This window comes from Phyllostomus hastatus, unplaced genomic scaffold (genome assembly GCF_019186645.2).
Source record: "Phyllostomus hastatus isolate PE091 unplaced genomic scaffold, TTU_PhHast_1.1 phas_scaffold_585, whole genome shotgun sequence".
Classification (NCBI taxonomy): Eukaryota; Metazoa; Chordata; class Mammalia; order Chiroptera; family Phyllostomidae; genus Phyllostomus; species Phyllostomus hastatus.
Genome location: NW_025334037.1, coordinates 1,531,435 through 1,547,297, shown reverse-complemented (window position 1 = coordinate 1,547,297; position 15,863 = coordinate 1,531,435). Strand labels below are relative to the sequence as shown.

Genomic DNA, 15,863 nt, shown 5'->3' with positions numbered 1-15,863 from the left:
TCTCCGTGAACATAAACTCTTAAGTTTATATAAACTAAGCAAGAAGACACTTTAAACAGTTTCATAATAAACGGCCAGCACTTGAAAATAAACATAAAATTCTGTTTTTAACTGAGTTTTGTGAAGTCAACTCTAAGTCCTTCCATTTTTCTCTTGAAAAATGTGTAGAATGTCTCCTGGCATGGAGCTTGGGGAGTCTGGACCTAGATGTGGGCTGGGAGAGAGTCACGCTGTCCTGCTAAGTGCCTGGAAACCTTATCGGGTGCCTCCCACCCTTCTGGGTTTGTTTCCATACCACCGAAGCGCGGTCCTCCCCCAGCTCCGCAGCTGCTGTCTAAGGTTTCTGCACGTACTTCGCTGTTTCCAGAGCCGTAAGGAATATTATTCCACTTTCCTTCTGCTGCAGGCGTCATGCTTCTAGGCAGACTGTTGATTTATTTGACTTTTGTTGAATTTTTTTGTTTTTGCAGGGACTTTATTTGATGATAAAGGAGATAAGCATGCCAAAAAAGGAATTTGCATTTGGGAGTGCATTGATAGAATGCACAAAAGGACTCCCATTTTCTTTAATTACTTATATTCGCCAGTGGAAATTGAGGTAAAAACCATTTGTGTTTCATTTTCTAAGTATTTGGTGTTGAAGTTTTCCTTACTTGGGAGTGTATGCAGGCTGTTCAGGCTTTTTAGAAACGTCCACGTCAGTTTCATGCCGACACTATTAAGAAGCCTGACAGACTCTGGGTTTGGGTTCTGACGGAGTGGAGCCTGCCCACCACAGTCTTGACCACAGAAATTAGGATCTGGCCCCCAAACCTGGAAGGGATAACTTCAAAAATATCAAAGCAAGTCATCTTGAAACCTCAATAGGTCATCTACACTGAGAAATCTAAAATACTTGAGAAAAGAATCCCCTAGGCTGTCTGCACCGGTGAACCCCGTGGGCAGCAGGGGTGTTCGGAGCCGCCCAGTCCAGGAAGGATGGTGTGCCACCCTGGCGCGTCTGCATGGGGGCAGGCTCTGGGGTGGGGCAGGAGGGCGTGAGGAGCAGAAGCACCTCACTGAGGGGCAAGAAGGCCCCATGCATTAGGGCCCCGCCCTGGCCTGTCTCCAGCTGCCCCTTCCTCAGGTGGGGAGGGGTGGTAGAGACCAAGGTACGGACTTGGATGCCCCCCCTTCGTCTAAACCACCCTCTGGTGCCTCAGAATTCCTTAGCCAAATTCAAATTCCTCACCAACCCACTTCTCCGAGTCAGTCTCCCAAGCCAGTGTATGTACCCTAGGCCCAAAGGGCAGCCAAGAAGTGGCTTTTTGGCAGGAAGTGGACAGAATTTAGCTCATGGGCTGGGATATACACACACATCGTAAGTGACCCTCGGAATACAGAGCAGCGGAGGAGCAGGGGTCCCACCAAGGGCGGGGGGGCTGGGACCGGCCCCTAAGTGCCACTCACTTTCCCATGGAGAGAATTCTGAGGAGTCCATTAAGGAGTTGCATTTGTCAAGGGAGGAGGGTAGAACATACGTTATTGCATTCTTTGTTTTTATGTATACATTTCAATATTTAGACTTGTGGTATTTGAACCTCCATTCATACTCTTGCCTTGGACTCTGCAAATTTCAGGGGCTGGCCTGCAAGTAAACTTGGGTCAAGATGAAGCTATATTTCAGAATTTTCTTTCAATAGGCCCTGAAGCCCAATGTGAATGTCTCCAGCCTCAAGAAGTGGGATTACTACACAGAGGAGACCCTTTCCACGGGGCCTTTGTATGACTGGGTGATGCTGACCCCCAAGCAGTTGCCCTCGGAGGACGCGGAGCCAGCCGGGGGTGCTGGGCCACAGAGCCAGAGGAGAACAGTGTGGCCGTGCTACGATGACGTCAGCTGTGCGCAGCCCGACGCCCTGACCGGCCTCTTCAGTGTAAGTGCACAGCATGTAGGCACTCACCCAGGGCACCGTGGGGGCACAAGGGGCCTCAGGAGCCGGGCTGAGTTAAGAGTGACTGGTTCACACACTTCTGGACGCGGCTCTCCTCACTCTGCTCCAGGGAGCTCTCCAGGAGCGTGAGGAAACCAAATTTGCTCCCCAGAATCCATGGGGGGCCAGGCTCAGCTACTGGGAAAGTCTCCATAAAAATGAGTTTTCCAGCATCACGAGGAAGCAATCATGCAAATGGAGTAATCTGTAGCCTCCCAGCTGGTCTAGCTGCCCAGGCAGCCTGAGTCAGGCCTGGGGTATGGCTTTCGTGGGTGCTGTGCTTCCTCTGGTCAGAAGTGTGGGCAGCTGGTGGCCTGGTGGGAGCACTGCCAGCCGTCTTTCAGAAGGAATATTCTGGAAACTATCCTGGCAGTAACTGCCCTGATGAGGGCAGCAGCCCCAGAGTTAGATAGGGCCCAGCAGCACCTGAAGAGGCTGGCCGGTTTTCTGACCAGAGCGGTGCTCCTCACAGGCGGCACAGCCACAGAGGTGGCTGCCCTGCTCCCCTGTCCCAAGGAAATTCCATGCCTTCGGGACTTCGTGATTCGTTCTTTCCACATCTGGTTTGAATCATTGGAGCTGAGGGCTCCTCCGTCAAGGACGGACTTCTCATCTGCCTCAGCTGTTAGGGTTTGGACACCAGCCCAGTGCCTGACCTTTTGCTGCGGCTGTCAGATTTCCTATGGGCTGGCCAGGGGTGTTTAGGATACATATTTCTTCCCTGTGCTAAAGCCATTCTGTGTAAAAAGTCCTGGTTACAGACCCTAATAAGTCACCCTCACCGCAGGGCAGCACAGCAGCTGAAGCTCCCACAGATGTTCCCGGCGGGGGAGGGGGGGCAGCCTCAGGCCCTGTGTTCACCACCGGCTTCAGCTGCCCTGTGGCTGCACTGTGCGTCTGGGCCCAGGACCAGGGATATGCGGCTTTGGGGCATGTCCTGATTTCTATGAAATACTTATCTGTCAGAAAACCCCTTTTAATTACTTTGCAGGAAATTGAAAGATTGGAGCACAAATTGAACCAAACCCCTGAGAAGTGGCAGCAGCTGTGGGAAAGGGTCACTGCAGACCTTAAAGAGCAGCCCCGAGCAGACCGCGTGAGTTGGCAGGGCCCTTCGAGGAGCTGCTCCTGAGCTTTCTGAGGGTGCTAGGGCAGGTGGGGCCCGCTGCCACAGGTGACCCCGGTGGGCTTATGGCTGAAAGGAAGGGCAGAAAGGGAGGGGTCATGCCTTGGGGTTTGGGGGCAGAAAGTTCCATTCGGCTGAATACTTCCTGAGTGTCTCACTTTACCACAGTGACATAACTCTTATGGTTCAGGACCCCGTGTCCGGGGGAAATTACTGGTTCTTTTCTATCTCGGAGCCTCTGTGGGTTCAGCTGATCTCCTACCACATGGGGGGGAGGGTTGTCAAGACCATATTCGCTCCAGAGAAATCATCAGAGAAAATGGAGTATTTTAAAATGGCAAAATATGCTGTTTTCTGTCGATCACACCCCCTTTTCCGTGTCTGACTTGAGAAACTTTTATCAAGAGCATAGCATGTGCACAGGACCATGCTGGACACTGTGCACACGGTGCCCCCTGTCTCCCCACAGTGAGGGGGCGGCCTCCCTCTCACACGTGCAGGGACGGGCACCGACAGCACACAGCGAGCACTGGGGACGGTGCCAGTCGCACCCACGTCAGATGGGCTCCAAGTGCAACAAAGGGGAGTTAGGACAGCGTGCTAGGGAGCCCTGTGGGGAAGAGGTGAGGTCCTCAGGCTCAGGAGCCACAGAGGGGTCGGGGAGGGGCGCGTAGAAGGGAGGCTCAGAGCGATTTGGGAGGTCCCCGGGCGCTGTCCCTCCCTTCAAGTGGCCGTTCAGGGGCTGTGATCAGACAGGCCGGAGGTGGGTGACGTCTTCTTTCCTCGGGAAAAAAAAATAGTTTTTTGTCTTTTTTTTCTGACTATAGAAATAAGATATATTTATTCTTTTAAATAAGACAATACACAGAAAGTTATAAACTAGAAGATAAAAATCACCCTCAATGTATAACCTAGAAATAAACTATCATGCTGACAATCTTGTTTTATTCTAAACACACATATAAAAGGGATTTGCTATGTGTGCTCTTTTCAAACCTGCTCACTTTTTCATTTAATACGTGGCACACCTGCCCTTCCATTTGTCAGGATGTAGATCAGCAGCATCGCTTTAATGGCTGTTAGAATTCCATGGGATGGAAACTTGTTTTTGTTTTTTTGAACCAGTCCCCTAGTGATCGACATTTAAGTTGTTTCCAGTTTTCTACTATTACAAACATCTCCAGGATGAACACCTTTATACATATATTCTGCTTATTGGTTCAGTTTTTTCCCTTGAGATAGCTGTTCAGAAATTCAGAAATTGCTGATTGAGTTGCTTCAAGCCTTTGAAGGCTTCCTCAGCTCCTGTTTGTTCTTGTTCAGCCACAGAGACACCCTTCGGGCTCCCCGGGGATTGTGTCTACCAACCTGCCTTCCTATCAGAAGAGGTCTGTGCTGCACCTGGCTGACAGCAGCGCGGGGGAGGAGCAAAACGCCAGCATCTCGCCCTCCAACGGCGTGGACCGGAGAGCAGCCACGCTGTACAGCCAGTACACATCCCGGAACGACGAGAACAGGTGGGCGGCGCCACGTCCCCCACCCAGCCCCTGCTGCACCTCAGCCTGGGAACAAGCTGGGCCAGTGCAGCACAGCCTGCTGTAGACGGGAAATGGATTTGCCTTGAGTTTTTCTGTTTCTGTCATAAATCTGTGAAATGGTTCTTTGAAGAGGAAATACCAAAATTACAATTAGAATGATGCCAAGGGGTTGTAGTTATTTGTGGCTGAGCCCTGATCGGTATTATCTCATGTCTGCCAGGTCTTTTGAGGGATTATGTGTCAGTCAGCACTTTCTCGGTGGCACACACCAGAAATCTAGTCCATGCTAGCTCAGGCAGAAAGGAATGTGCTCACCCAAACGGGGAAGGCCACAGCTGTGCCGGTTTCGCACAGTCTCCAGGCTCCTGCCCGTCGGCCGGCTCCTCTTTCTCCCGTGGGTGGCGGCCATGCCGGTGGGGCACCAAAGTCGGTCCCCGGGAGCACGGAACCCCGCAGGTTTGGTATTCAAGTAATTCCAGCAGAAAGCGCCTGTCTGTCCCCAGAGGTCTAGTAGAAGAATTCCAGGGAGAACCCTGATTGGGTTTGGGGGTTTTTTGGATCATTTGAGGGAAATAGAGATTCAACAAAGAAAAAGAACAGACATCCCTTTACAAATTTTTTTAAATGAAAAATCAAAATGAATTGCCCTCTTGTCATTTCTTCTAGGTCTTTTGAAGGAACTCTTTATAAAAGAGGGGCTTTGCTGAAAGGCTGGAAGCCCCGCTGGTTCGTTTTGGATGTAACAAAACATCAGGTAATGCCGTCAGCTGCGGGAGCCACTCTCCGGGCCAAGCTCAGCGCCCAGCTGCTGTGTGTGTGACTCAGTGGATCGCATATACAGACTGCTTTCCCAAGACCTCTCCCGTGCTGCCTGGGGGCTCCTCCAAGGACCCCCACGTCCCTGAGTGAGGGCAGTAGCCTGCCAAGGCCAGGTCCAAAGTGGCTCTGCCTCGTGTGTGCGGGCAGGACAGTGACAGCTGAGCCCAGAGAGTAGAACTCTGCTTCTTCACGCCCAGCTCGCTCCTGCTTCCCGCTCCTGGCCCCAGGCTGGGAGGGAACCAGAGGTTTGCTGTGCGGTGCGTGCTACACGCACACGCAGAGGCCGGTGGTGGTGCCCACGCCCCACAATACAGATAACCGTTGGCCTCGCAGCACAAAGCACCCATTCACAACCGAGGGCATTCGGCAGGCTTTATTGTGCACCTCCCCTGTGCCCATCGCTGCACAGGTTACGGAGGAAGGCGGTCTTACTCCTCAAATATGGCAGCAGCAGGGGAGGGCGCCTCGAAACAGGCCAGAGTGGGTGAGCCCACCCACACCTGGAATTCACAGGGGGCGAGTACTAGACTGGACCCCACAGACCGCGTGAGGAAGCCCTTTGCCCACTGTTAGGTTCTTAGCTCTCTATCACTCTAGAAGCCCACACACCCTCAGTATCATAAACTTGGCTCCAGTGACCCCAGCAGAGAGGGAGCCCTCCTTCACCCTCAGCCCCGCTGCACCTCACTGCTGAGGTGCGGGACGCACAGTGTGGCTCTCACCCGTCCCTAGGGGGGGGTCTGTTCAGTTCAGAGCAGTGTGAGCTGTCACCTCTCCCCAAGGCTCTCATCGGGCCTGCACCTGGAGAGCCCTTCCAGGGGGGTCTGTGTGGGGACCACCTTTCCCCCTATCAGAAGGCTCCACAAAGGTCTCACAGAGTCTTTGTGGAAGAATGTAGAGAATTTGTTTTCAAATACGCCACACAAGCCCTTCTTATGGGGTTGTACTTTAAAACAACAGTGTCTCTGAAGTCATGGAGTCTACACGGTGTAGAAAATCCCATTAAACCACTAACTATAGCTCAGGAGAATGCCATAATTTTCCTGTAATTTACAGTTACATCAAATCATATTTGTATCCTGACCAGCCTTTCGGGCTTCTTTCACATGAGAGGCACACAGTTTTTCTGTGAGCTCTGCCCACACCATGCCTGCGGGAGAGGTGGGGAAGGTCCGAGGCCAGGACCTCGGGGATGAGGCAGCTGGCATGCTCTGGCTGCGTCCGCAAGAGAGTGAAATCGGACTGTGGGCCAGCCGGCGTTTCCACCGGCCGTCTCTTTCATTTCAAAGCCCAGTCTTCCCGTCGTTTCTTACTCCCAAAGTAATGCCTGTTTGTTCTGCCGAATCCTCTGTGCCCCCCACTCCCTGAGATAACTGCTATTAATAATTTGGTATATAGTTCTCTAAATAATTTTCATATATATATGTATAGATGGATACGTATGTACATCTAGTTTGAGTTGCTAGAAAGGTTAAATGCGTCACATACTAAAGAACCAGAACAGTCCTGGACATAGTCACCACTCAGTCAAGTACTGTGCTACTTACTCAGTTTTTCAGAAATTATATCTACATGCTCATTGGCAACTTACCTTTTATATAATGCATTTGAACATACTTTCCTACCAGTTTATACGGATCTTCTTTATCATTTTTAAAAAGCTATGTAGTTTTCCATATCACTGCTGCACTGCCATGTAATTAACCAGCACCCCACTGAAAGGCAGACACATCTCTTCAGTTTTGAGCTGCTAAACACAGTGTTGAAGGGAACCTCTCGGTACATGTGTCTTTGCATGCTGTGGGGGCGTTTCTGTAGGATACTTTCCAGAGGTGGGAAGAGTGTATCAGTACGCACAAACATTTTAAATTTCAGTTGCTATTGCCAAACTGCCCTCCAAAAATCTAACAAATTATATTCCCAGTAAGAGTGTGTAGTGCCTTACCTTCGACCTGGATATTACCAGCCATATTTATTTATTTTTTATCAGCCATTTTTAATATTTCTTAACACAAGTCAGAAGTCTTCACTTCCGAAGTCTCATTGGCTTCTCCTGCTCACTGCCCTCTGACTGTGAGGTCACGCCTGCTTTCCGACATGTGAGGTCGTCTGTGTTTCTCCTGTGACTCGCTTGTAGAGATCCTTTGACAGTTTTTTTCTAGGATTTTTACCTTTTTCTTTTTTTAATGTATTTTATTGATTATGCTATTACAGTTGTCCCATTTCCCCCCTTCTCTCCCCTCCACCCTGTACCCTGTCTCCCACCCACGTTCCCCCCCTTTAGTTCATGTCCATGTGTCATACTTGTGAGTTCTTTAGCTTCTACATTTCCCATACTATTCTTACCCTTCCCCTATCTATTTTCAACCTACATTCTATGCTACTTATTCTCTATACCTTTTCCCCCTCTCTCCTCCTCCCACCCCCCTGCTGCTAGCCCTCCATGTGCCCTCCATTTCTGTGGTTCTATTCCTGTTCTAGTTGTTTACTTAGTTTCTTTTGGTTTTGCTTTAGGTGTGGTTGTTAATAATTGTGAGTTTGCTGTCCTTTTACTATACATGTCTTTTCTTTATCTTCTTTTCTTGGATAAGTCCCTTTAGCATTTCATAAAATAAGGGCTTGGTGATGATGAACTCCTTTAACTTGACCTTACCTGAAAAGCACTTTATCTTCCCTTCCATTCTAAATGAGAGCTTTGCTGGATAGAGCAATCTGGGATGTAGGTCCTTGTCTTTCATGACTTGGAATATTTCTTTCCAGCCCCTTCTTGCCTGTAAGGTCTCTTTGGAGAAATCAGCTGACAGTCTGATGGGAACTCCTTTGTAGGTGACTGTCCCCTTATCTCTTGCTGCTTCTAGGATTCTCTCCTTCATTTTTACCTTGGCTAATGTAATTATGATGTGCCTTGGTGTGTTTCTTCTTGGGTCCAACTTCTCTGGGGCTCTCTGAGCTTCTTGGATTTCTTGGAAGACTGTTCCCTTTGCCAGATTGGGGAAGTTCTCCTTTATTATTTGTTCAAATACGTGCTCAATCTGTTGCTTTTCTCCTTCCCATTCTGGTACCCCTATAATTCGGATGTTGGAACATTTAAAGGTGTCCTGGATGCTCTTAAGCTTTTCCTCGATTTCTTGAATTCTTATTTCATCATGCTTTCCTGCTTGGTTGATTCTATCTTCCTTCTGGTCCACTGTATTGTTTTGAGACTCAGATTCCTTCCTTTCACTATTGGCTCTCCTCCGCATATCTTCCTGCATCTCTTTTATGGTAACCTGCATCCTTTCATCTAAATTGCGTCCAAAGTCAACCAATTCCGTGAGCTTTCTGATCACCAGTGTTTTGAACTGTGCATCTGATAGATTGGCTATTTCTTGGTCGCTCAAAAGGATGAGTCCTGGGGGACTGATCTGTTCTGTTAGAAACATGTCTTATGTCTTTCTCTGTCTTTCCTTTTTGGTCTGGTCGCTCTTGTTACAGTGGGGGGCGGAGCCTTAGGTGTTCACCGGGGCTGGGCACCCTGGTCGCTAGATTGTGACGTTATATGTGGGGGCAGGGGCGGGAGCGGGGACGGAAGGGAACAATGGCTGTAGTTCCGTTCTCCTGGGCTCAGACCCTTCTTTGGGATCCTGGGCTGCGAGCTCTGCCCTGGTCCACAATCGCTGTCTCACTGGGTCCTCCAGCCACAGCTTGCATACTCAGGGATCACCGCTGCATTCTTGCGCCTCGGACGGCTGTCGCACCGATTTCGTGCCAAATTTTCCCCGACCTCCACGCGCCGCCAACCCGCGCCCGCCCCGCGCCCGCCCGGCTTGTCGTCCCCTACCAGTCTGGATGTACGGGTCTACTTCAACTTCTTGGCTGTCCGACTTCCATTCAGATAAATCCTCTATCAGTTCTGAGTGATATTCTATCTATAAATTATTGTTGTTCTAATCTTGGTTGTGCGAGGAGGTACGGTGCGTCCACCTATTCCTCCATCTTGCCGGAAGTCCTCTCAGGATTTTTACCTTTTTCTTATCAATTTCTAGGAGTTCTGTATGTATTCTAAGCAGTCAACCCTTTTTATATGTCTCATAGTTTTTACAGTTGTTGGTTGCCATGTAATTTTATTTTTTAATATGTAATTCACTTATTTGTTCAGATTTCACAAAAATACCTTTTTCCAGCTTTCTCCTGGCCACCTAGTATTTTTTTCCTGGAGGCAGCCAGTGTTTCCATGTCTGGTCTGTTCTCCCGGCACACTCTGGGCCTACAGGGGAGAGCTCCCAGACGCAGCGTGACTGGCCACACCGCTCCCCCTCTCTGTGTCTCTCACCTCCTGTCTATGCCCTTGTGGTTCCAGCTGCGATACTACGACTCGGGTGAGGACACGAGCTGCAAAGGCCACATCGACCTGGCGGAAGTGGAAATGGTTGTGCCTGCTGGCCCCAGCATGGGGGCCCCGAAGCACACGAGTGACAAGGCTTTCTTTGATGTAAGTTGATCTTACTTGTCTTTTTCTGGCGCTGTCTGCACACGACCTTACTATCCATCTCCCTCCGAGAATTGTGGGGCCCCGGAGCAACTAGTGGTGACTGTAGATGTGTCACAGACCCCCTGGCTATGGGAATTGCTGTAGAACTTGAACTCAGCACTCTGACCCCCAACCTGACCTCTCCCAGCTCTCCATGTGTCTCAGAAGGCTGCACATTGCTTTGCACAAAGGACTTCTTCAGAAGGTGTTCAATCATATACGAAAGCAAATGAACTCCTTGTTAGATATTAACTTCACTCACCACCTATTGTCAGGAGCAGAAGGAAGACTACTTTCTTTGTTTCCAGTGGTCTTCCTGCTTGACCATCCACAAAAACTATCCTTAGTCACACATGATGACTGTCTGTCTGCCCTGCGTCTTCAGCAGCTAATAGGGGCCTTGGGGCATTTTATGGGCCACACGGGAAGGGCCCTGCTGTGTGTGGGCCATGCGGCTGCATCCGTAACTCTGGGTTTCCAGTGTGGCCGCAACGGGAGACCGGAGAAGAGGATGGAAAGGGGCATAGGAGCCAACCTCACCGTGGTCTGGATGAGTCTCCAGCTTCCCCACGGTGCACAGGGAGCTTACTGGGCACTTGCACCGTGCTGCTGCCGTGTGTGGGAGAGGTGGGGCATGCCAGCCCATCCTCACCCCCCTCCCTAGTCAAGGAAAGCCCCAGGAATAGGCAAAGCAGTGTTGTCCTAGTATGTCTCCCTTTCCTACCAGTACCTTCCGGCAGATTCTAACCTGCCGGTGGGGATGGTAATCATCCCCTGTAACTTTGGGGACTGGAAAACTACAGTGAAGATAGAGGCAGTGGCAGTGCGGTAGCAGAGGAGAGAGAACACTCAGAGGCTCAGGGGTGGTGCGGGAACAAGGTTGCAGGGGTGGCCCTGCACGCTTGCCCAAAGCCTCATGACAGCCCTGCCCTTCACCTCTGGGTCTCTCCATTTGGTTTTGTAGCTCAAGACCAGCAAACGTGTGTACAACTTCTGTGCCCAGGATGGACAGAGCGCCCAACAGTGGATGGACCGGATCCAGAGCTGTATCTCCGACGCCTGATGCCCACGGTCACCCGAGCAGAAGAGAGAGGAAAGACTCAGGCTGCTGAACAGGGGAAAGGGCGTGAGGTCCCCTGGCCACTCTCACCCAGCCCCCCTTTCAGCAGTTGCTATGCCTGCTCAGCCTGAGTGGGTGTGTCTCACAGGTCTGGTCAGAAGCACCAGGCGCTTCCTGTGTCCTGCACTAGGTGGTTCTAACAGGGTCTCAGTGCTCCGGGGTCAGAAGAGTGCTTTCTGAGCCAGCTGTCTGCCTTCCCCTAGGCCAAAGGGCTGCCACCTACTTGCGTCCTTCTTCATGAAAGCTGGAGCCTTTCCGTTCCCCCAAGGTCATAATGTCCTTGGAGAGCTTTCTGACAAGCAAAAATCAAAACCTCCAAGGTTGTTGTATTCTGCACAGAACAGGTTTCCCAGCCCATAGAGAGGCTCAGCTCTCTGGTGCTGCCAAGAGGTTCTTCCATAATCCCCGCCCGGCCGCCGGGGTTCACAACAGGAGCCTCGGAGCTCAGTGGCGGGCACAGCAGGGCACACGGGATTCTGGTGACGGAAAGGTCGTCCAGGGAACCAGGCAGCCCTGACCCAGCCAGTTTGGGGAAGTACGGCTCCCAAAACATCGGGTCCTCTCGGCCAAGGTGCCCTGCGGGTCCAGGACCATGTGTCCCTACGCTCTCCTCTGCTCCCTGACAGCGTCTCACACGAAATAACTCGCAGAAAGCTGAACGCACTAACCCACAAAACAAACACTTGCACTGACCTCCTAATGAAGCGAAGTTAGACAGAGCCAGCCGTTTGTGGCCGCACCCAGCGGCACGTCAGCACAGGAACCTGAGAACTGCCCTTAGGTTTTCTTTACTTGGATGACCTCGGGTCTGCTCGGCGTACGGCCTGAGGAGTGCTGCTTGTTCGCGGGGACGGCGGCGTCTCTGCTGCAGCCCCCAGCCGGCCAGCCCGTCCGGGCCGTGGCGCTTGTTTTCGAATGTTAATATGTTAAATACCAAACTAATGTTTCAAGGCCATGTATATATGACTTCTATATCCTTGTTCTTCAGACAGCCTGCTTATAATTTAATATAAAATTAACTGAACTGAGTCAGTCATAAGATTTCAATAATAAAAGTTCCCTTTTAAAAAATTAAAAAACCACTTTGTAGGTTAAAAATAAGTCAGATTTTCAAATTTATCTAAACACTAGGAAATAGAACTGTGATATGTAAGAAATTGAGGGAATAATAAGAATGAAGGATTTTCTATCATTTTCATTTTATAAATGCCACCTGTGAAAATGGTTTTTGCACATTATTTGTATTTTTTCTTTGTATATGAAATAATTTTTGTACTATGTAAAATATGAAGCCCATTGTACCTTCAGCTATTTGAGACTGTACACAGTGCTTCTTTTATAACTGGATTCTTTTAACTTTCATAAAGGCGTTATCTGCCTTACATTCACTAACCACCTTGAATTAAATTTATTTCTTAAGAAAAAGCATCCCTCATTTCCAGTGAAATAAAGTTCATTCCGCAGTGTGCAGCACTCAGAGACAGCATTTGGGATTCACACGTGGGGCTGAACGTTCAAGGGAAAGCACCACACGACGGACCTCAGACCTCGGGTCTGTTAATGTCGTCACTGCCCTTACTCGGGAAGGAACCCTAGACACTGGACCTGCTGGCGGAGCCTCTCAGTCCCAGCAACACATCTGCAGAGTTTAAGGGAAGGCCTGAGGCCACTCGCCCACCGTGTGCCTTTCGCGGGCTGTGTGAAATTGGTTGAGTCCTTTACCGCTTTGGGGTCACAGCCCCACCACCTGTGGCATGTGGCAGTGCGTGAGAACTCTGGGCAGGAGAGACTGAATTCTCGTTTCACAGCAGAATTTCCTGCTTCAGGAACTTGTTAAGCAGCACAAGGGATGGACCCGTGATCTCAGCTCTGGACAGTGCCTCCTCTAGTTAAGGCCTTGGAATTTAGCTTGGGGACCTTGGCCCCATCCTGACACGCAGCCAACAGAATGCAGGTTCTTTTGATACCCAGGAGCCTCTCTCTGAGTCGGGCAGAAGGGGTCCCCATCTGCCACAGAGGCTCAAGGTGTGGCGGTGACACCCCCTCCTTAGGCCTTCCCATTTCCTCAGTCTGGAGGGCCCCCCGTGGCCCAGGCCCTGGCCCTCGGGCCTTTTCTCACAGTCAGCCCTGGGACCTGCCCACCTGCCCCCACTGTGTCCCTGACATCAATCAGGAGCCCTGTTCATAGTGTCGTGGGGGGGTGAGGGGACTGGGCTCCAGGGAAGACCCTGTGCTGCCTCCCCTGTAGCCCCCATGGCAGAACCTTTCCTAGTTCAGGCTCTAGAGAGATGCAGACCCAGGCAGCGCGTCAGCACAAGGCCCACCCCCAGTCCAAGCCCTTTCTCCTCCCCGCCCAAGCCCGCCACCCTACAGGGCTCTTCTCCAGAACTAGAGTTGAACCGTTAATAATGGCATAGTGGTTTGCTTCTCAGTGGAAATGGGCATTTCTAGAGATTGTCAGTTCTTTTAAGAGTTGTTAAGTAACCCCATTATCCTATAAAGAATTTCTGAAAGATCTCAAGCTGATAACTAGGAAATGCCCTCAGGGATGGCCACCAACTGGAAGTATGAACCGTCAAAGAAGCAGGGGGGCGGGGTGGGGGGTGTGGCGGGCACAGGGAGAGCTTTGTAGCCCCAGCACTCGGGGGTCTTGGCTTGAAAGCAAAAGGAAATAGATGGTGTTTATTTTCATAACATTTTATTTTCAACAATATATTTTATTTAACCCAGTGTATCAAAATTGTTTAAAAATGTCATCATTACCCAAGAATTATTCATGAAATAATTTACATCTTTGTTCATACTGAGTCCTCAGAACCCAGTGTTTCTTTTACACTTACTGCACATCTCCGTGTGGACTAGCGTGTTTTCTTCATGCTGAGAGTTCCCACACCAAATGCGCATCCTTCTTCCACACCAGCGCTCTCTCCAGCACCCACTGGGTGTCCAGCAAGTCCATCCAGTTTTGACACACACTCCCCAGAGTTGGTGCAGACCCCATAGGCTGGAGACCTCACCAGCCCTCCTCTCCCCAGAAGGTGGAAGTTCCCACCCTCTAGTCACAGGTTCGCTCTTCCGTGACCAGCCCCGTCCAGAAGCTCTGCAGGGGTCCCACCCCACCACTCCGTCTACTAAACCCAGGTGAACAGCAGACCCTCCCATCGGGAGATTCTAAGGGTTTTAGGAACTCCATTCTAGGCACCCAGGACAAAGACCAATTTTTGTTTATTAGTACACCTTATTTCCAGTTACTTTTATACTTGAAAAAAATTTTATTTAATAAGAGGGCATCTTTAAAAGTAAGGTGAATCTTCTGACTTATCCATTCAATTAGAAAGGTGCCATTGCAACCAGCCTCTAGAATACTTTGTATGAAGAATTACTAAGAAGATAATAACTTTTTTCCTAGTCATTAAATTGTTTTATTTTATTTTTAATTTTTTTTTATTGTTCAAGTACAGCCTTCTGCCTTTTCCCCCCACCTCTTCCCCCATTTCCATCCCCCCCCCCTTGTTATTGTCTATGTGTCCTTTATACTTGTTCCTGTAAACCCTTCCCCTTTTCCCCCATTATCCCCTCCCCTCTGGTCACTCCCAGCCTGTTTTCAATTTCAGTATCTTTGGCTATACTTCGCTTGCCTGATCATTTTTATTGACTAGGTTCCTGTTAATGGTGAGATCTTAAATATATGGAATGCTTCACTAATTTGCATATCATCCTTGTGCAGGGGCCATGCTAGTCTTCTCTGTATAGTTCCAATTTAGCACATGTGCTGCCAAAGTGAGCACCTTGTTTCCAGTCCTGCCAGATGAAGACATGCAGGTTTAGAGCAGTGACCTGCTCGCAGGGGAGCCTGCAGTGGGAGGCAGACCTGGGCGCTGGCTCTGTTCTAATTCGCTACATGGCCTTGAACCAGTCCCTTTGCTGGGCTTTGGCCTATAAAATGAAGGACCCAGGTGATCTGTAATTGTGTGATTCCAGCTGTTTACCTTTGCAAAAACTCAGGTTCCAAACGGAGGCTTAAAGGATTCACTGGAAAAGACCAAATTCTCTAAATCAGCGTTTTCTGATATTATAATGTACTATGAAGCTTCTGATTTGGCCAGGTCAGGGTGGGGCTAGACATTCGGTATTTCTAACAAGCCCACAGGTGATGCTGAGGCTCTGGTCCCAGGACCACACTGGAAGTAACAGAGATGTTAGGAAGGGGGACGGGGGCAGGTGGGGAGGAGTTGACTGGAATGCCATCCCTGTGAGAAGAGAAAGGGAGGGGAGGAAGTTGAGCAGGGGAGACTGAGATTGCAGTGCAGTTCTAAGGAAGGTCAGCCGGCGGGGGAGAGGCCCTCAAGCCATCAGGAAGCCCCACAGGCCCCCTCATCTCCCCAGGACATCCGTGGCCACACAGCCGTCGTGTGGTGTTGGCGCGAGCTAAGGAACATATCTGAGAACATGGCCAGGTGCTGGGGCCGACGGGCACAGCCCCTGCAGCTGAAGGGAAGCCTTCGCCTGGCGGTCCCCACCTGCCCCTTGTGCCACACAGGTTTGCTTGCCCACCGGGTTCAGAGAGCAGCCTCCCCCGGTTCCCTTGGGCTGGTCCTGAGGGACACAGAGAAGGAAGGAGGCCACAGGCCTAACTACAGCCCCTGGCAGTGCATCCTCCCCTCCTCCCTCCATTCCGCATTCTCTCACCCCCCACAACCTGAGCAGATAAGGCACTAGCTGGTCAGGAAACTGCTACCTGGTCGTGTGCCCCAGCCTTCATTCCAGTGGGGGGAAA

The 15,863-nt window shown here is 50.4% G+C and overlaps 1 protein-coding gene and 1 non-coding gene across 3 annotated transcripts in view; one reads left to right on the top strand and one right to left on the bottom strand.

The window, feature by feature from the left end:
- The window catches only part of SBF2 (SET binding factor 2), a 408,723-nt gene extending 396,167 nt beyond the window's left edge, over positions 1 to 12,556 (top strand). For both annotated transcript variants that reach the window (XM_045825232.1, XM_045825233.1), the window contains 7 exons: positions 471 to 598; positions 1,683 to 1,916; positions 2,965 to 3,069; positions 4,423 to 4,616; positions 5,304 to 5,391; positions 9,796 to 9,927; positions 10,931 to 12,556. In XM_045825232.1, the coding sequence (XP_045681188.1) occupies positions 471 to 598; positions 1,683 to 1,916; positions 2,965 to 3,069; positions 4,423 to 4,616; positions 5,304 to 5,391; positions 9,796 to 9,927; positions 10,931 to 11,029 (980 nt within the window). In that variant the 3' untranslated portion in view covers positions 11,030 to 12,556. The remainder of the gene's footprint in view (positions 1 to 470; positions 599 to 1,682; positions 1,917 to 2,964; positions 3,070 to 4,422; positions 4,617 to 5,303; positions 5,392 to 9,795; positions 9,928 to 10,930) is intronic.
- A 2,212-nt stretch (positions 12,557 to 14,768) lies between these two features.
- Positions 14,769 to 14,874, bottom strand: LOC123810244. Its single transcript, XR_006784208.1, has one exon. It is a non-coding gene; the product is annotated as a U6 spliceosomal RNA (small nuclear RNA).
- Positions 14,875 to 15,863: the final 989 nt, after the last annotated feature.